Source organism: Cicer arietinum, chromosome 7 (assembly GCF_000331145.2).
Source record: "Cicer arietinum cultivar CDC Frontier isolate Library 1 chromosome 7, Cicar.CDCFrontier_v2.0, whole genome shotgun sequence".
NCBI classification, from domain to species: domain Eukaryota; kingdom Viridiplantae; phylum Streptophyta; class Magnoliopsida; order Fabales; family Fabaceae; genus Cicer; species Cicer arietinum.
In genome coordinates this window covers 10,741,695-10,764,354 of record NC_021166.2, presented here as the reverse complement: position 1 = coordinate 10,764,354, position 22,660 = coordinate 10,741,695, and the positions used below count along the sequence as shown (strand labels likewise).

The 22,660-nt window shown below is 26.3% G+C and overlaps 1 protein-coding gene and 1 non-coding gene across 2 annotated transcripts; both read left to right on the top strand.

Moving 5' to 3' along the window:
* The first annotated feature begins 11,858 nt into the window (after positions 1–11,858).
* On the top strand, positions 11,859–14,921 carry LOC101498049 (methylsterol monooxygenase 1-1). Its single transcript, XM_004515706.4, has 5 exons — positions 11,859–12,356; positions 12,436–12,758; positions 14,084–14,231; positions 14,335–14,367; positions 14,542–14,921. The coding sequence occupies exons 1-5, from the start codon at positions 12,027–12,029 to the stop codon at positions 14,617–14,619; spliced, it is 912 nt and encodes a 303-aa protein (XP_004515763.1). The 5' UTR covers positions 11,859–12,026; the 3' UTR covers positions 14,620–14,921.
* Positions 14,922–15,599: 678 nt separating this feature from the next.
* TRNAK-CUU (transfer RNA lysine (anticodon CUU)) lies at positions 15,600–15,672 on the top strand. Its single transcript has one exon. It is a non-coding gene; the product is annotated as a tRNA-Lys (tRNA).
* Positions 15,673–22,660: the final 6,988 nt, after the last annotated feature.

Here is a 22,660-nt window from a genome sequence, read left to right as displayed (position 1 = left end):
AATTAATTATCAACCTCAATATAATGCAAATTTCATTAAATTTCATCAAATTCATAACTTAAATCTTTAAATAAGCTCATATTTTCATCTCTAACAAGATCAAATAAAGAATGAAAATGTGAGTTTATTTGAAGATTTGAGTTACGAATTTGCTGAAATTTGTATTAAATTAAATAATATAATAAATTTTATGGATTTTGTTAAAAAAATTTGATGAATTTTTTGAATTTTGTAAAAAAAAAGGATAACATTGTTGTTATTTTAAAACATAAAAGATCAAATTGTCACTTTTAAGGGACCATATATGCTCTTTAGCCTTTAAAATATTAATTAGATTTATATTAACAGAAAAAGCTTAAATGTAGAGTAAAAGAATTGACTTAAGAAGCTTTTTTGCAAGAAACTCCCCTACCAAATGAATTAGACATGTGGTGTGAGGTTGCGGAATTAAAAAAAAGAGAAGTATATGGTCTTAGAATAGAACATACACTATCATTAGCGAGACCATATTATTGTGGCTCATATTCTTCATCAACCGAGTGGATACAAAGACATGAATTTGAAGAAATGAGAAATAAAAGAAAGCAATATAGACATGAATTTAAAGAAATGAGAAATAATGGAGATCAACTTCGAAATAAATTGGCTAATACAAAGAGAGCAGTTGAGCGCAACAACCACTTGATAAAATAATTCATGAATATCTTGAACTTTTAGTGCATGTCAGATACTAGACCAAGTTTATGATGATGAGATTGGTATCATGATGCTAATGTTTTTTATTATGAGATTGGTGATAATGATGTTAGTGACCATGTTGATGAAAAGTTCGATAGATAGTGATAAGTTAATCTAAAGAAAAAATATGTTGCATTTTGTTAGGACTAATATATTATGTTTATACTAAAATTTTATTTCTATTTCTTTGAGTACTTAAACATATGATGTTCTTTTGTTATATACATTGATATCTTAAATGCATTTAAATGATTTCGGTGTATAAACTTTTTTTAGATACTGAAACCAAATGTGGTCGCTAAGTATCAGTCGACGATTCAGTCACCAACAGCTAGAGACTAGTGGTTTTATCAATTGGAATAAAATAGTATTTGATTCGGTCGCTAAAAGGAATAGCGACTGATTCTTATACAACAACGATTAAAAATATGTCACTAAAGGCAAAACTTCTTGTAGTGTTTGTTGTTTTTGCTCGAAACATTATTCTCTTCTTCCCACACAAACATTTAGGAACCTATTTTTTTAATCTCATATCATCTCATGAAGAAGAGCCATGGGAGAAATCAACATTCACATATTTGTCTTGCTTGCAAAAATGAAAGCATCACCTCTTATCATGTTCATACGGATTTCGATTTCAAATGATATAGATTTGAGAAGAGAAAGAAGGATTTATGGTTCATCATTTGATGGAGAATACATATTATTCCTTTGTATCATGTATTTTTTTTTTTTCTTTTCAATCACACCATTCAAATGATAATACATTGCCACATCACATGCTGATATGACATATTAAAGTCCTTTTAAGTTCCATCTCACAAAAACTAACAAAAGTTAACCCAAAGTTAACGTTAATGATAAGTTTGACTAACATACTTTAAAATTAAGGTGTTTAAAAATGTTTTTCCTTAATTAAGAGACTACTATGAAAGTGAGCTACACTTTTAGAGGTGAAAATGGTTGTTTATTCGATTTTGAAGTTTGGAGATATCATTAAAGATTGCATGCATTTATTTTCTTTAGTTGGTGAACGCTACATGTATCCACACTTAACCAAGGCGACTACTTCAAGCGCTTATCATCAATTTATTTTGTTTAATCATCCGCTGTATTTAAATTATTTGATTTTTTAAAAGCGAAAAGTTGACAAAAATGAGAAACTATTGATTGATAATATAATCACTCATGATTGATTATACATATACAAATAATATCAAGTATTAATTTGTTCATCAATATCCACTTTATTCTTTAAAATAAATTATTATTTAAATGACTTAAATCCAAGTGTAAAACATTGTTATTCTCTAAAATCAACTTTATTTTTGTCTCCGAAAACAATTACAAATTAAATTTTTGCTTGTGTCATCAACTATGTTATGTTAGAATTAACACCATTGATTCTGTCTGTAGTCAAGGTCAAGGATATTATGCATGCATTTAGGGGGTTCTATTAGTTATGATTATGCATTCTCTTTTCCCTTTTCTGAGGTAACTGGCAAGTAAAATGAATGAATCAAATCAAATCAACTAGAATTATTGATCTGGACAGGTAATAAAGAAATAACAATAATAATGAATGAATAGAGGGTGTGCCACTTTGGTCAAAAAATAAAAGCTCTTGATATGTTTCAATGAGTGATGGTAAAATTATGGATATTTTATTTGAATATTCGTAATTTTTATACATTAATTTAATCTTATTTTTTTATCATATCATTAATATATTATATATAAAGATATATTCAAAAAATTTAAGCAGTAAAAATATTATATCTCCTTCAATTGTTATCACATGTATATAACTAAAAAAGAATATTTTCTTAATTATGTGATATATTGTCATTATAGCATTTAAATTTATTTAAATTACAAATACATCCTAAAAAGTCTTATTTATTGATAATATATTAACTAGAAAAAACTATATTTGAGAACTAAATTATTAAACTAAAGAAACATTTAAAGAACAAAAAATAGATACATTTAAATTTATTTTTGTAATTTTAATATATTTAAAAATTATTATAACAATATATTAAATATTTAAAAAGATATTATGAAAACGCAATCTATAATATAAATTTGTCTTTATTTCTTGCTTTATTGTATTAATTTTTTTAATGTATTAAATAGTTAAATTTCTTTTTTAAAATTAAATACAAACGGTTGTCTACACAATCTTAAATATAAATCTATTTTAATCAGATCACTTTCTCAATTCATTTCTCTCTCAAAATTTATAATGAGTGCGTGAATGTACACTACACATTTTTCTAAAATTGATTAATTAAATAGACAATATTCAAAAAGAGATATCATACCGTACATGCAAGTAAGCAAATTAAAGATATCCGTCGACATCGTTTAAAGAGATATCATAATTCATAACCATTGTAACATTCACATTGCTCTGCATTAGATTACAATGTGACATCTGTAGACCACCACACACATGACATGATATACACTAGATGCATGCTTATGCTTCAACTCCGCATGCAAACTAATCAGTTCACACTATGTGATGTTACAATATTATTCATATCATCTACAAATAGCACAAAGATGTAACAGTTAATTTGGAGAATCTTTTTCAACAGTGGTTATTTTAGTCCAAGCATCTAATCATTTACACCTATCACATCATTACCACCGCATAGAACACTTATATAATGGATGATTAGTGGGGTCCACCCTAATTTGACCCACATTCACCTCATCATCTTTTTCTTGTACACATATAAATACAGGCGTATTAACTAACATCTTGTGTTTCTGCTGCTATAAATTAAAACTAACCAGCGTGTCTCTGTCAACTAAAATTTAAGAAGTCCATTAGTTATTGATTTCAATCTATAAAAATTAAAAAATTCATAATTATAAAGGTTTTAACAAAAGTCTCTAATATTAAAAAGTCTTTAAAATTTTGTAGATTTATAAAGCCACTTTTTTAATAAAAAAAGCAATTTTTTTAAAAGAAAAATTGACATTTTTTTTTTAAAAAATAAGTTTTTTCAATTTTTTCACTTATAAAAAAGTTTTAATTTTTTTAATAAAAAATAATTTACAATTTTTCTTTAAAAATTTTTTAATTTGAAAAAAGAAAATCTATTTTTTTTAATTTCTCACAAAATTTTTGAGAAACAAATAATTTAAAAATTTTCTTACAAGCAAATATTTTTTAATTTTTTCTGTTATTTTTTTGAAAAAACTCAAAATTAACAAAATATTGAAGTCTATAAGCCCCTCAAGTCCCTTCCTTTAAACTCAATGAAATAATGAATCAAAACTTAAAAACAAAAACTTATTTTAATAAGGGATTTAATATATGATGTTTGAGAAAATCTTGGTGTTAGAGATTTTTTGACAGCTCTACCTTTAAGTGTGCAGTTTAAATGATAAAAAATTAAATGAATAATATTTTTTTTATCAACAAATATTAGTTTTATATATTATACTAATTTAGTAGTTAAAATTTGAACATTGATTTTTTTTTCTCAAACTTCTTCGAACCTTTTAAAGCGACCATTTCACTTGAATTATATGTGTTAGAGATCGATCATATAATTATTAAGTATTAGTAAATATTCTTTTAGGAATAAAATATAAATAAATATGATAATTTAAATATATATATATCATTTTAAATTAAAATTAAATATCAACTTTTTAATTGATCTTTTGTTTGTAATATTTTATTTTAGAGGAAGTATATCACATGTATACAATTAATGTACTGCGAGTGAAATAAAAAAGAAATTATATATGTAATAAAAACGTGCAGTACGGTGTTATAATTGTGGCACTTGTGGATCTCTAATAAATGTGGGTCCTGAAATATTGATAATTATCAGTCCTGATGTAGATGACGTTGCTTTCAATTAGTATTGAAGTTCGCCAAAAGTTAGCAGCAAAGGGGATGGAAATTGATTGTTATGGTAATGATCAATTACTGAAAAGAAGATCCAAAGAACGAAAAGTTAGAACACGATAGTGAGATCAATTTGGTATGGCAAATCATCGCGGTAAAAAAAGTTAGGGAATGGATCTTTTCATCCTTATTTGAAAGATGATTAAAAAAAAAAGGAGTTTTAAATGTGGGGATTGAAAATTATAAGAACATATATAGAAAAAAATGGAGAGAATTCATTCGAGAAGTTTAATTAGCTAGCTATAGGGTCTAATTGTCGACTGATAAATTGATAGTATTAGAATATCTACTGGTTAGATTATGATATCACCGTGAAGATAAGTATAATCCTTTACAAATAAAAATAATGTATAATATAATAACTGTAGAAGATGAAAATATTCGATATAAAAATTCAAATTATCAACAATTAAAATTATTTGTATTCATACATTTATTCATACATACGAATTTCTTTAATTAAGATCAGATTATTTAAATTTAAATTTTTAAATTATAATTTTTTATATTGTCCAATCAAGATATGACGTTCACAAAAATCCTTTAATGCAATAAAAATATATGAAAAACAAATACACTCACAATTAGAGAGAAATAAACATTTGTAAAATTATTATGTAAAACTACTATTATAAATATTTGTGAAATTATTTGCAAAAACATATGGAAATAAAGTATTTTGAGCTAATTTCATAATACATCCCACATAATTAATGAAAACAACGCAACTTAAAGTTTATTTAAAAACAATTTAAATTAATTTTACCTTGTGTTATTTAAATAAACTACAAGATAAATGATATTTGGCAGCTCGCTGAAAAAAAATATAAAGTTGTGGTTAATGATACTTTTTTTAACTAAAAGAATGTTGCATAGTGGCAATAAGTGTTGCGAATTTTCTGCAAAGACATCTAATGCCGTTGTCATAACTAATATTCTTACAACTACAATTGTTGTTGTCTTAGTTGACATATCACAATGACACTAAAGTTGTTACGATAAATATTTTTGGACTAAAGTCTTGTAATAAATTATTTTTTTGTTAATGACAATATCTTTTATATTTCAACAACAAATGTTGTTGACATAAATCCACGGTTTTTGATAGCTCGTGTCATTTAATAAAAATATAATTTTATATTTTTAAATTTTATTTTTAAAATTAGTATGATTATATTAATAATTTAAATTATCACAATTATTTAAAAATAAATTATATTACAATATAAGTCAGATTTTTGTTTGATTTAAAGAAATTAACAAAAAACATAAATACAAATTATATAATATCAATAAGATAAAATATCATAAATTACCTCTCGTATTAAGATAAAAAATAATAAAAATAATAAATGGTATTGTTCTAATAAACGATAATTTTTTTAAAAAATTGATCTAATTCTTCTGCATATTTGTGACTACGGCTAAAAACATTTTTAATTCTTCTACGTAAATTGGCTTTTAATATTTATTTGAGAAAGACTTGAAATACCCTTATTTGACATGCAATCTCAACACAATCAAGAGTTAAACTTCTCCAACTCCAAATAAAATATTCAAGACACGAATGTATGCTATGAAAGGAAAAATTAATTTCAATTTGTCCGCAGTAATGTCATTAACTTTGTAATCAAGTTTGACTCAACATTCAATGCACTAGGAGATTATCCATCTTATATAAATGTTCAAAATATAAGAACAAACAATGTATCAATAAGAAAGAAAAAAAGTAAATTAGTGTAAAATAAATCAAATAAATACCTTCTTATTGTTCACTTATATTAGTATTTAAATAATTCAGATGCTGTAAATCTGAATCATGCATGATTCGGTGGTGTCATAACCACATAGGATAAATAAAGTGTTAACGAAAGTATAAAGTTGAGTTACACACCAGAATCTATTGATGAGAAAATAGATTATACTTGCCTAATGTAGTTTGATCATAACTTCAAAGATAAAGACCGTCAAAGACTCACTTGAGAAATTTTGATTAAAACTAAAGATAGTATATTTAATTCAAAGGGAAAAAAATCAAATATAAAAGCACTTTATGGCGAAATCACTAAAAAGGACCTCACTCAATGTTTTTACCAAAATTTAAATTTTATATAGAGTTCCAATTGCAATTTATCCCTATAGCAGACCCAAATTTAGTTCACTATAGTAAAATGTTTCAAAAACAATGAAGTTATGTTCAATAACATTTCAACAACTTTGATACTTATTAAATACCACATTAACCAAACAATAAAATGATCGACTTTCACTTTGTTTTTTAATTTATTATTTTCTTTTTTTTACAAGAACTATTTTAATTTGTTTATTATTTTGTGCAATTATATTATATTTTTTATATGTAATAAATACTACAATAACAACATAAACTAATTATTTATTTTTAATGGTAAATTAGTAAAACAATTCAAATGCCAACAAATCTAATAGTTTAATATTTTTTTTTAATTATTATGATTTAGTCAACGAGGTCTAAGGGTCATTTAATTATTTTAAGAGTTAAATAAATTTTTAATCCTAATAAAATTTTAAATTTTTATTTTTAGTTCTTATAAAAATATTTTCAACTATTTCGTCTCTTTTTTATTAACTTTAATCTATGTTTTGAAAAATTATGGTAAAAAAATTGATACTTTACGTCTCAAAATAGTCCATATAAAATCAACATAAAAATTAAAAATATATTTTTTTAAAAACTAAACTTGAGAAGTCATGAGTTTATAGAAACTAAAAACATATTTAACTCTTATTTTAAAAACATACACTCACTTTATAACTAACATAAGCAGTTAACTAATGTCTCAAAAGAAAAAGGAAAACTCTCTTTCAAATCATTGTAATTTATTTTTTTATAAACTAAATTTAGGGAAAGTGAATGATACTCCAGTTCAAGGTAGGAACAACATTAAAGATAATTAAAACATATCAAAAGTTTTTTAAAGATACATTTTTGTGGAGTTAATATACAATATTTATTAATTTAAATTGATAGAATATTACAACTCAAAATTACTAAAATCAAAAAGGATGAAACTGTGAATAAATTCATAACATCTAGGTTAATAACATAAAATGACAAAATATCTACAAATATGACAAAATTTACACAAATACTAAAATTAAAATGTCTAAAATACATATGCTTATAGAGTTGTAATGTTGATTACGTTAAAATTTTGATTCAATTTGTATTTGATCAAAGCTGACTCGTCAATCTAAACCAAATAACACTACAATAAGACAGAAAAACAAAACGATACACTAAGACGAACAAACACAACAACACACAAAGAGAACAAAAATTTATGTTGTGGCTTAAAAGTTGTATTATTCTCAATACAAATTATGTTGCCACCAAAATAAGGTATTATTTGCAACAAAACATTATAATGTTGCAAAACAAATTGTATTATTCCCAATAAAAAGTTATGTGACTATCAAAGCATTGTATTATTCCCAACAATATGTTATGTGTCTCCCAAAATTTTATGCTATTAACCAACAAGTTATATTTTTGTAAGAAAACAAGGATTGTTTGCAACGATAATAATTGTTATTGGTATAATTCATTTTTTTTCAACGATAATGATATTGATGACAAAAATTAAATCTTATTGCAAACGATTTAAATAAATCGTTATTATATGTATATTATTGTCGACAAATTGATTATTATTGAGAAAAAATTGTTACTAAATATGTTTTTTAGTGATAACTTATACATTATCGCTAATACTATAAGAGTTTATGCATAAATTATTAAATAAGTTATTTATCCCATCGATTATTGCAAACCTACGTGTATAAGGAACTAGTGAGAGCGTGAAAGAACAAATGATTTAAAGGGAGGGTTGCAAAGTCAATATATATACCAAGTTAATCATAATTAAGCATGCACTCAGATTTCTTTCAATGACTAGCTAGCAATATGTCCTTTACCGCGAAGATCATGTTCAAAAATCATATTATTTAAGTATAAAATAACAAATTAGAACCAATTGTATCGAAAAGTCAAGCTAGCTAGCGCTTTGATAGGCACGAAAAAACTTGTTTTTAACTTTCCAAACGATGATCAGCATCGTTGACTGGCCTGTCTAATTAATTTTGATGACTTCCGATCTGTGATAGCTAGCTAATTGATGAGGAAGAGGCAAGTGCAAAAAAGATGTGCACAACGATGGGACACTTTGTAAATTGGAAATATGGGTATAGTGTGAGACAGGCCATCATTGTTTTTAAATATATTGAAAATTATAAAATTATTATTGTAAATATTTTGTATTAGTGATTTTGTAGGTTAAATTAAATAAAATATTTTTTTAAATTAAATTAATTAACTAATTATATAATTTGATATATTTAAAAATTATAACGATATATTTAACACATTTAAATATTAAAATAATAATTTATTAAAAAAATATCTCATCTTTATATGCAGTTTCCCTACTTTTGTTGGCATGCACCACATTTGGCCCGTTATTATAAAAAAAAAATAACATTTTTTTATTATAATATTTTTCACGAGTTAGTTTTTGAAGAGTTTTAAAAAGAGAGTGTTGAATAATTAAATTTATATTTTGATATATATATATATATATATATATATATATATATATATAATATTTGAAAATAATAATAATATAATATTATATAAATATTTATCATGTAATTCTTTCAAAATATTACATAAATATTTATCACGTAATTCTTTCAATTATTTAAAATATTAAATATATATCAAAATACATATTTAATTTTTAAAAATATTCTTCTCTAAAATTTAACTCACAAATAAACAGTGAACAAAATTTACTAGACAAAATTACAATAAACTAAACTATAAAACACACCAAACTACGCTTACATAGATATATAATGTATTTTTTTATTTATTTTACAAATACATAATATAGTTATTATCATTTATTTTATCTCAAACTTACAATATAATAACATAAACATTAAAAATTTGACATCAATATTTATTAAGATCGTTTAAATCGTAATTTAAAATTCTTCATCATTTTTCAAGATTAATTTATATTTTTTTTAGCACAAAACATACACACACGTATATATATATATATACATCCGAAATATATAAGTTAAATCGTCTTTTTGATAATAACGAACATGATATCTATAAAATGGCTATATGAGTTAAACATATAAACTATCTGGCGATGTATATATTTATTAATAATTCAAACTACGTTCTCCAATTTTGAGTTCCCAGTCAAAAAATTTATAAGTCCCTTTCTTTTTAAATATTGTTTGTAAATATAAGTCTCATTTTAAATTGTCAAACATATTTAAATTTTAAATATATATATATATAACTAATACTAAGTATCTTGTGAGTTTTTCTAAAAATATGTATCTTATTGGTGAGATGAAAAATCTAAATTAAATATATATATATATATATATATATATATATGATAAATTTATGAATATTTATTCAAAAGATATACATTTCAAATAGATTAACATTCGGGAAAAATATAGGAGTTTATAAAAAGGTATGAATTTACTATCACACTTATAACATGTGGCAGAATAATGTATAGATTTGCAATCTGCGGGTGTACAACAACAACGTCAATAATTATGATGATGTTGATAATTAACTAAAATTTATAACAACTAATAATAATAATAATAGCAACGAAGTTTATTTTTATAGTTGAATACTACTAAAAGATTTGAATTTCTCCGTGTCAATTTCATTTTATAAAAGTTTGTTTATTTTGGTTGCTCTTGAATAACATTATTTTAATTTCACTTTGGCTTTTTAAAAAAATAATCATTGTATAAAAGAATTAAAAAAAAAAAATACTAACTCAATCATATCAATGCTACTTGGACGCATTAAGTAAATAGTTGGAGTTTATAACATTGTCTCTTATGTAAGGAGGGAAATCTAGTTGGAAGGGAAGAATCAACATCGTAGTCCCAACAAGCTGACCTTTACTTTTATAATTAGAAACAAAATAAACTCCAAACATTTTCTTATATATGATTTCAAAGAAAGTAGATCACTGATCATGTTCATTTAAACATTATCTTATTTTTGCGAACATGAATATTTTTATTATATATATATTAGTAGTAGGGAGGAGGGTGGACTAGACTAACATATATTTCACTTGGCGAAATACCACTTATGTAGTTTATACATAAATGTAAATGTACTTGAGTATTTCCAATGATATCATTTATGCCGTCTATAAGTGATGTGAATGTTGCAAATGCAGAATATTTGGAAAAAAAGTAACTATGTATGAATAAAGAAATTTGAATTTAATTACCAAAAATCCAACATTAAATACAAAATTTAAAAGAAACTTAATTATTTATTTTAATGTCATAAATTAAATGAATGTACTTTGATTGTGGTCTAAGAAAATGTTTTTGGATTTTAATATTTGTGTGTAAAAATTATCAAAAAAACAATTGAAAATTCAAGTAAAAAGAGTGTTCAAAGTATAATAATTAGATATACTGTATTAGATAAACATTATTATATATTTCTATATTTTTTTTCTTATATATATATATATATATATATATATATATATATATATATATATATATATTAACAATACAATAATTTTTTTACAAATAATTCATAAAAACTAAAATTTTAAATTAAAAAATTAACCATACACCGTTAAATTAAATAGCTAATTAAAAAATGACGTATATGATTTTTTAGCATATGTTACTGTTTTTTAGGATACATTTTTACAAATCATAAAATATTTTTTCTTACTTTTCTTTAATTTTATAAAATCAATCTATTCCAAAATAATTTTATCTCCATAAAACCAAACACTTTCTTTGCTGTTGGATTAACTCAATTGATAAACAAAAGATTTCCCTAAAGAGACATAAACTGAAGAAAAAAAAAGCGGACGGTCTATAAATAGACAAATTGTAAGATGAATGACTTTTTTAAAACATTAACAATGATCTACAAATTTCTTAAATGAACGATTCTTATAATTTTTGGTGTGAAGAGAATTTTATGTCTCAAAATTAAATACAACTACGATGAATGTGTTGATTTATACGATTGAAATGCTAATTTAATTAAAAAGAATGAAAGTCTGAACAGTGATATTGTAAAGCGTCGGCACTATAAATAAGAGTGGTGTGCGTTGTTTAAAAATTCCCGCAAAATATAACTACTCGTAAACAGACAAATATCCAGCGCAGCATCTACCACACTCTCTACATCACATCTACTGTCAGTCTATTGCCCAGACCTCTTTATCGCCGCCGCCGGCACTTCTCCCTAGGGTTCCGTTCCTCCCCGGAGACGACGATGCTTCCTTATCACTCTCTCCACGAAGCCGAGACCGCTCTCGGTCGCAATCTCACCTTCGCCGAAACCCTATGGTTCAATTACTCAGCCACAAAATCCGATTACATTCTCTTTTGTCATAACATTATCTTCCTCTTCCTCATCTTCTCCCTCGTCCCTCTCCCTCTCGTTTTCCTCGAAATCAAACGTCTTTACCCCTTCGATTCTTACAAGATCCAACCTAAAGTTCGCTTATCACTCAATGAAATGCTTAAATGTTACAAAGATGTTATGCGTATGTTCTTCCTTGTCGTTGGTCCTCTTCAACTCGTTTCGTATCCTTCCGTCAAGGTCACTCTCACTCACAGTTAGTTACAATTACCGTTACGGTTTCGTTAATTTTGATGATATTTGTTTTTTTTTCTTTCAGATGATTGGAATTAGGGCAGGGTTACCGTTACCGTCAGGATGGGAAATCGTATCGCAATTATTGGTGTACTTTTTGGTGGAGGATTATACGAATTACTGGATCCATAGGTTTCTGCATAATAAATGGGGTTATGAGAAGATTCATCGTGTTCATCATGAATATCAAGCTCCGATTGGATTTGCGGCGCCTTATGCTCATTGGGCGGAGATCTTGATCCTTGGGATTCCATCTTTTCTTGGACCGGCTATGGCTCCGGGTCACATGATTACTTTTTGGTTGTGGATAGCATTGCGACAAATTGAGGCCATTGACACGCATAGCGGGTACTGCTTTCTGTCCTTTTCCCTGTTTCTTTTTCCTACCAAATCTTAATAAACGTCTTTTTGGAAAGTACTTTGGATTTTAAGGATCTGTAATAGTGGTTTGCTTTATTTTTTCTTTTATGGGTCCTGAGATCTATTACTCTTACCTTTATTTATTTTTATTTTTTTTACTCAATTACTCACTTTTTTACTTTATTTTGTGTGTGTTTTTATTAAACTTTCATCATGGTATTGTGATATGTGTTTCTTAGTAACACTATTAATGATAAATGCGGCTGATACAGTTGTAATGCAGTTGGAGACTGAAATTTAAAATTATGCTTATTTCACAATAATGGCGATGTAGATGGATCGATGATGAAGTTAAAGTTTGAGGATGATTTATGTGTTTAAATGGCTGACTCTTATTTGTGTTTTTTGTATCATTCATTTATGCTTGATGCATTTTAGCTTGATGTTCCAAAAGGATAGTATATAAAGAGATATTTGCTTGTTGGCTACAGTGACGAGTAGGTACAACTATAATGACAAAATGGATTCAACATGCTGATTCATTTGTATGTGAGGTTGAGATAGTCTATATTTTTTTATACCATTGAACAGTGACAATTATTACTTGATGTTGAAAGTTTGGTTCCGAAGAAGAATCCTGCTTATGAATTATGATCTTGTGGGGCTTCTGTGGGAAACAAAATTTTCTTGAAGGTTATACCTCTATAGAGAACACTTTGATCTAACAAGTAACAAGATGTCCAATTGAAATTTGTCCTGGACAACACATATATTGCTCCTAAGTACACCAAAAAATAAATCTTTCTGTTTTTGCTGTCTCAACACTGTAAGTCAACTTAAGTTTGTCTAGGACAAACCTTTACAAGTTTTTGCTCTGACAGTCCAATACAGAAGTTTGTTCATAACTACGAATCACTCTGGTGTTTGCCATCTCAACAATAAAGACATATAACATAATGCAGCTGAATGCTAAAATTGGAGTTCAATTGATTTCTATAAATCATGTCCGCAAGCTATAGGCTCAATATTGATGGTGTAATCTTTTTTTATTAGAAGACCTTATTATGTCAGGTTGGTGATTAGTCTCGATGAGATGGAATATCGTAGTGGTGCTTGCAACTTGAATTTGTGGGTAATTGCTGGTTTTGTTTGTAGGATTTTAGCCTTGGTGACTCTCTCTTCACCATTGATAAACATCAGCATGCTCGAACCCCCCTTTTTTATTAGATATTTACTCCATTATTTTCCAGTTTCTGCATTGAACTTGTGTACCCGACTTTTTATGTTTGATTGCTTACCTTATCATGTGTCAGGTATGACTTCCCCTGGAATCCCACTAAATATATTCCATTTTATGGTGGCGCTGAGCATCATGATTACCATCATTATGTTGGAGGACAAAGCCAAAGCAATTTTGCATCAGTTTTCACATACTGTGATTACATCTATGGAACTGACAAGGTTAGATCATGGTTATGGAATTCTTCTGCTCTACAGTAGTATCTGCCTAATTTTCTCCACATGTCAAATTGATTTGCAACGGTTTACTTTGTTTATATCACAGGGTTATCGGTATCAGAAGAAGATACTTCGTAAGGTATGTTTTTTAAGCATTGTCATTGAGAACTGCAATTGTCTGTTGTGGCTTTAATGCTTAAGAACATTTTCATTTTGCTCAAATTCCTTCAGACATTTTGCTTTTTGTTTAGTACACAATATGCAATGATTGACCTTTTTCTCCACTTCATTGTCCCTTTGTGAATTGATGTAGCTGAAGGAAGAGTTGACAAATGGTGCTGCACAGAACGGAGGATCATACAATGCACAGGATAATTATAAATCTGAATGAGAGACAGAAATTACCTTTTTCAGAACTTATTGCATGGGCCCTTTGAAACTACCAAAATTTCTTGTAGACATATAAATAGAACTAGTAAAATAGATGTCTTTGGTTAGCTTCAGGATGGAGACTAGTAGAATGAGGTTCTGTTGTCATGTTTTGGAATTCGAACATTTTGGTTTTGCTTTTATGTCTATGTAAGAATGATCATTTCCCTGTGGGTTGTAAATTCTGGAAATATGAAACAGGCTTCCTCCTCTGGGATGTAATTCAAAAAGCAAAATAAAATTTAGAACTTTGGTTTTTTGAAATAGCCAGTTCATGCTCAAGTCATGAAGGATTGGGTAATGAACCCAGAACTGAACTACTCAATGCATACATTCGGTCCACAGGGTCTACAACACCACCAGTCCCTTGCGCTAGACCTCTCAGGTGGAGTAGAGTCATATTTTAAGCTACAAAATCACCCATTTGTATATGCACCACAATTTAAAATTTGAGATAAAATAATGCGAGTAAAAAAAGGTTGAAATGATGTTTTAATTTAGAACTATATATTATCTTTGTAAATATAAAATACATATTGGTGAATTTGTTGATTTTTTTTTATATTTTGTCCTGGAAATCACCAATTGAATACTACAAATAGATGAAAATATTTGCACTATTTTATTGGATTAAAAATATCTAACCGATAATACTGTTTAAGATATATTATATATAAATAAATTTTAAAAATACAATAAATATAAGTTATTACTTCCCATGATCACATTTATTAGCAAAAGGGTGAGGGATATGACCATATGATTTACTCCCACCTTCTCAAAAGTTAGAACATAAGTTCCTTCAATACTATTTCATCATTGAATAGGCAAAGGTTTGAGGACGTTAATAGGATAAAATACTCTGGGCGATGGATCTTAAGAATTGTCAATTTTGATGAACCTCAAATGATTTAATGCATAATAACGAACATGTAATCACAAGCCCGTCTAGCTCAGTTGGTAGAGCGCAAGGCTCTTAACCTTGTGGTCGTGGGTTCGAGCCCCACGGTGGGCGAAATTTCAAACTTTTTGTTAAATTATTTTAAACGAATAAATTATTTGCACTATCGTCTGCAATATAAAGGGCATTTGATCACATCGGTGTTGACACAATATGAACACCATGTGGAAACAAGAGGTATATTTTAATTAATTAATTATTTTAATTAAGAGTAAATATATTATATTTTATAATGAAATTCCGTACATTATTTTGTTATGTTTTTTAATTACTTTTAGGATTGTGGCCTGTTGAAGGTGATCACACATGATTTGAAGCTGAACAAGTTTGCTGAAGTACCGGTACATGATATTGTACAACATTTGATTCAATATTTTGGATTGGTGTCTTTGTCTTCATCTTATTTGACGATGTCCAACACTGGTTTCCTTTGTACAAATGTGGCATAAAGAGACATTTCACATGTCATTTGGTGAGATGACTATAATACTAGATGGTGTCACGACTCTTTTGCACATTCCTTCATGTGATAGGTTATTTAGTGTACCAATAAATATAAATATTAATAGTGTTGTGATAGTTGTATGTGTGCTGTTGGGAGCAATAATGGAAGAATTAGCTACTTAGATAAATTTTAACAAATGTGTTCAATATTAACTGCAGTTGTTGCTTAATCTATATAAAAGTCTCATTCAAACTAACTGATTTAAGTGTGCTATAATAACATATCTTTTGCATTTAATTGAAAGTATTATTTTTGCCGACAAGACTCACACTCGAGTCGAGGCAAAATATATTAGTTTGTTCACTAATTTAGAGTATTGTCGGGACTATGCATGGGGTATAACTACATTGGTTAGGCTTTATGATAATCTGAAAGATGGAGCTATTCATGTCACTAGGTAGTTGGAAGGATATATAACCTTGTTACATGTATACGACCCTTATTAAATTGTGTTATTAATTTATTAAGTTTGTTTTTAATTTACTAAATTGTCTTTTATTGTTTGTGCAATGTTGGATTTACAAGCAATTTCCTAAAATTTGTAAGCGGGGTGGGAGTGGAAGGATTCCTGAACATACTCTCAAAGCTCGTAGGTGGGTCACAAAACATGATGTAGAAGGTGGGTTGACGGCATATCGATGAAGGTATGTTGTCATTTTACTTGAGAATATAATGTTTACACCATACGATGATGACCGAACCAATCATTCTTTTGAACCAACGACGATGTTCTCCAGCTACACCGATAATTTCAAACAATGGTAACCAATATCTATTTGTTTTGTATGTGCTATCACATATCAAAACAAAATGAAATATATTCAACAACTTTATACAATCAGGATACATGTAAAATATGTCTCTCAAAACATCTGAAACCTACCTTCTTCTTGTCATATGCACATAATTTTCACTTTGTATTAACTTCTATAGATATTGCATTTATGTGTATGAATCTCTCAAAGATGATCGATAAGTAATCTTTGTTTTATATATTTGAGTGAAAACTATGCAATTCTCTTTATTTCGCTTTTCCAACGCATTTAAAATGAATCTTGGTGCAAGCTTATAATTTTTCGTATCATCAACAAATTTTCTCTCCTCATCATTTAAACACCTCAAATATAAATGATTGTTTAGAGTAATTGCTAAATTATGATTATATGTTTCACATGGAACACTAATTTTCCCCCTTCAATGATCCTCAATAGTATACATTTGAGTTTGAATTGACAATTATCCTTGCGAGAACAAGTTACTGTTGATTTTGATTTTACTTTATATCTTCCACCTCTTACACATCCCAAAATTATTTTGTCTTCTCTTCATATTTTTTGGTAGTTGTATGAAATCTAATAGTAACAATTAATTTTTCATTTTGTTTTTCAATAATTTTTTACCATTCGGATACAACTTCTTGAGGGGAAAAATATTTGCAAAATATATTTAAGACAAAACATCAACATGTATATATATTAAAACCTACTAATATCAATAATTATTAAAATTACATAATCAACTGTGAATTTAACTGTAGAATCTACAGTAGGTGTAGCAGGAACTTCACCATCAACTCCACTCATACCTAATTTAATTTAAAAAATATGTAAATTAAAAAATATACCAAACCTAATTAATATTTATATTATAAATACAATATTATTTTTTTAAATAATGTAACTATTTTGAAAAATATATACATTTCAAAAATTTGAGTAATATTTCAATTTTTTGAAACTTTCATCTTCATCCAAAATTTTGAAATATAATATTATATTTTAAAAGTTTTGTTTTGGATAGTTTCGAAGATTTAGTGCTTTGAAAGTTTCAAAATTTCGAAAATGTGTATTTCAAAAAATTTATTTTGATGAAAGCTTTAAAAAAATATTTGACCAATGCAATAAGTTCTATTTCCAATCTTTTAAATTAATCAAAAAATTTGAATATTCTAAAATTCTGAACTCGTTTTGTATTTCAAAAATTTTATAATTAAATAATACTAGTGTGTAACCCGTGCGTCGCACGGAAACAATGTACATTTTAATAAATAAATTGTTATATTAATATATATATATCAATTCTCATAAATTTTATTGACAATTAAATACATAAGTTGACTTAAAAAAAATAATTTATAACCAAAAAAACAAAAATCTAATCCTAATCTAACTTAAAAACTCTTAGGTCAATGTTACTGATCAAAAACATGACTCCAGCACCACTCTTCAACGATGATGCCTTATTTTTTTAATTTTCCAAATAATCTTTTTTTCTTTCCAACAAAACTTATTATAAAACAATACTTTTAATTTTAAACAAATAAAAAAAATAATTATTAAAAAATTAAATAATTAGATCAGATGAAATAAGAATTTTTAAAATAATGGACATGGCATATATAACTTAAAGTAAATTAGTAAATGTAAAGATGAATAAGTAACTTAATAATGAATTTTTATTATTAAACATAGTATGTTATTTACATGAAATACATGATATTTAAAAATTCATGTAATTTTTGTTATATCAAGTGGCAAAATATCTTTCATTTCAGTATTACTCACAAAATGATACAGAAAAGTAATCTTCCCATTACAAAAAAAATTACAATACACATAAAAACTATTGTTATCTTTTATTTTTGAATTTGAATTTGCATGTTAGTCTTCATTAATCTTTCATGAATCATTTGAATTCTTTTGAATTTGCATGATATTTAATTAAGAATTTGCATGATATTTAATAATAAACTTAGAATGTAAAATGTATAATACATTAACAAAATTAAAATATAAGCATGTAAAATAGTAGCTTTAAAAAAATCATTACACGCATTCACAATACTGTAAACTCGTCAAATAGTGGTGTAACAAATTTGTTAAATCAGTGTTTGAAATTTGAAAAACCATCACTTCTACATAAAAACTATCGAATCGATTTAATGAAATGTATTTTTTTTAATTCCTAAATAAATTTTATATTTATTTAAATATATTATTATTTTTCTTTTCGATAATCTGGAAATTAACTTGAATTCATGACTAATAAGCCTACTACGTATAGCTATGTGGCAACACTGTTTATGAGATAATTTAGAATGGAATTTAATAAGACAAATCTTAGAAACATACGTATACAAATGTACAATTCTTTTAAACAAAATTTAGAAACATAAATAATAAAAAAATATATATAACAAAACAATAATCTTTTTTTATAAATAGAATAAAATAATGACATATTGAAATAAATTTATCAATAATTCATGTGAACATATTTACCAAAATATTCGATGTCAACATTTTGAATTGACGTCTAATTACCATTCTGGAGATCCAATATCAAACGGGGTTCCATTGTTCCGTATACCCACAAATTGTTAGACGCGGAAGAAAGTTGTACATAGCTCCCTCAAAAATATTATTCTCGAGAAATAAAAGCTGTTGTTTCAAAGTTATCCCTTAAAAATATGAAACTTGCTAATAACAAGATCGTATATAATTTAAAATTTGAATTTATAAAAAAAAAAGAATTAAACATTACCATCATCCATCAAGACCATTTCTAGCATAAAATTTATGTTTTGAAATTGATATGAAACAGAAACAAATGGTGTCCTTGTTACATATACACAAAAAATAAAAAAAGTTGTTACATGCAACACGAACAATGAGACATTGAAACAAATGGTGTCCTTGCTCATTCTGGGAGAAATTGAAGTAACAAAATCTGGTTTTTTTTTTGCAGAAAAATAATATGAATGATATTTATAAAAAAGGCCAAAAAAATGAGAGATTATCAAAGACGGTTCACAGAATGCGGCGAATTAAGAAGTGAAGTACGACACTAAAAAGAATTTGTAAAATAAAATTAATTTTTAATTAAATTAATTTGAAGTGGTTGTTGCTAAAGTAGTATTTAAAAAACAATTAACTTTCAAAAACTGTCAAGTAGGTTCAATTGATTGTATTTTATTGTTATTCTTTTTATTTATTATTTGGCTAATTATCAACCGTGAAATGTCAATTGTATTTTATTTTTAATTCATTTTCTTATTTTTTAATTGGTCACGCATATAATATCTTAAAAAAAAAACTGTAAAGTAGTGGTGTATTGTATTTTATTTTTAATTTTTTAATTGACCACTAAATTCTCAACAACCCATATATCGTGGATAAATGTCGTGATATAACAGAAGTTTTATATTTTTTTTTTAAATATTTTTTTTATTTTTATTTCATTCTTCTTATTTTTAATTGACCATTAACTTATCAACAAACGCATCATTTACAAAGTCTAAAGTTTAATTTTATTCTTACAAACAAAAAAATCAACTCGTATTATTTCTATTTAATAGAAACTTGATATCTTCCTAACACTCTAGTTAGTTGACACGTCAAACTTGTCAATTTATCATGTTTGCTTTATTAGAATGTATAGATTTTAAAATTTTAAAAATTTTATATATCAAAAATTATTGAGAGTGATAGATATATGTGAGTGTGAGGAGTAGATTTCTCGACTTCCACTCATTATATATATTTTATTAACTTCAACATTTTACAATTTTAGCATTCCCATTGCTATTGAATCTAGGTAATAATTTTTGCATTAAAAGCTTAGAGAATTTCTTTTAATGAAATTTGGCATTGAGGATGGTCAACTACACAAAAAATGTTTCTGAGAAAATGTTGGCACTCTTGTAGTAAAGCAGAGAGCCATTACCAGAAATACACGTGACTATGAGCCCAGCTGTTTCTAATCACATGTCTGATTTGTTGTTGGCCCATTCTTGCTTTTTCCTTCAGCTTTTTTTTTATTTGTTGGCCCACTCATCTACAACTATAATACTATCCAGTTGGTGTAGGAGATCCAAAATAGTCTTGAGTTTATATTAGTCCTTGCAACTTTTTGAGCATCTCTTTCTTATCCAAGAATAATTTTTTTTTAGTAGAAATAACCTAGGAATTTGAGATTGCATTCCCTTCTTATTACTTTATTTTTGACAAAAACATAACCTTTTTAATGTTGAAGATGTTGATGAGTATGATTGTCTTGTCTATGCTATTAGAAATTTTAAATGATACAAAATAAAAATATTTTTAATAGTATGTATAAGATAATTACACTCATCAACAATAAAAAGGTTGTATTTCTATTAAAATCGAAGCTTAATATATGTTCAAGTATGCATAAAGTTAGATATTACTTTGCATTGAGATATTAGACAAATATCATATTAATTGAAGTATAGAACACCAAAAAGTTACCAACAAAAATTACAAAGTACCTTTAAGGAATCAAAGACTACATACTTGTGTATCGATTAAATGAAAATTTAGAAGTCATTAGTTACTCTAATATCATATGTTAGAAATTTTAAATAATCTAAAACGAAAATAGATTTACATAGTGAAAGTGAAAAAATTGATTGATATACATACCTCCGACCATTACTAATTGCTTGAAAATGTTGAAATGCCGTGATGTGTAGCAAACATGGAAGCAACAATCAAATGTTTATATAAAAAATAGTTTGGATCTAATCTTTATTTATTGATCAACATAAAATCCACCTTTCAAGATCGGTTCTTATTTTTTTACTTAAGAGAAGTGATTTATGGTCAATTTTTGGTTTAAAATCACCTATTGAAACAATTTTTTATTTTCTTTTATCTAAATAAGTGATTTTTACACATATTTAATTTATCTTGTGTTTTTTTTTGTGGTTTTGTCATCTCAGCACCGTGTTGTGTTTGTTTGTCGTTTTGATGCAGTGTTTTATTTTCTCATCTTGTTGCGGTGTTTTTTGGTTCATATTGACATATCAACTTCGATTAAATTCAAATTCAATCAATGATTTTAGTGTAATCAACGTTACAATTTCTGGAGCCATGAATTTTTTGAACACCTCAATTTTATTTTATAGGTTTTGTCACATTTGTAGATATTTTATCGTTGTATTATTAACATGAGTATTGTGAATTTGTTCACATATTTATTCTTTTCAATTTTAACAATTTTGAATTGTAATGTTTTTTTGCTATTAACAATTTTGTCGTTGTGTTATTCTTTTTTTTTTTTTTTTTTCATAATTGATTAAAAATATTTAATTTGTGATTAGTAATGAGCAACGACGAGTTCAATTGAAATTTGTCTAATTATATTTGTCAGGCCATCAAATTGTATCTACTTCAGCAAAAAAATCTAACTAGGGACCAAATTAAAAGTAATTTAAAATTACAAAGTCAAATAAAAAGAAAATTGTCTTGTTGGGATCAAAATCAAAGTGATCCCAAATTAAAGATACCTAAAGCATATTCAAATATTTTTTCTATTATGCTTTTCAAATTGTATTTTAAACTAGACAATCAAAGGCACTAGTTAAAAACTAAATGTAGAACTATAATTTTAGAAAGAGGATATTCAACACTTTAAAATAACACTTGTTAGTATAACCTTTTAAATTATTACAAGAGTCATATATATAAACTAAATCCAATAACTTACAAATATTAGAAATGATATAACTATAGC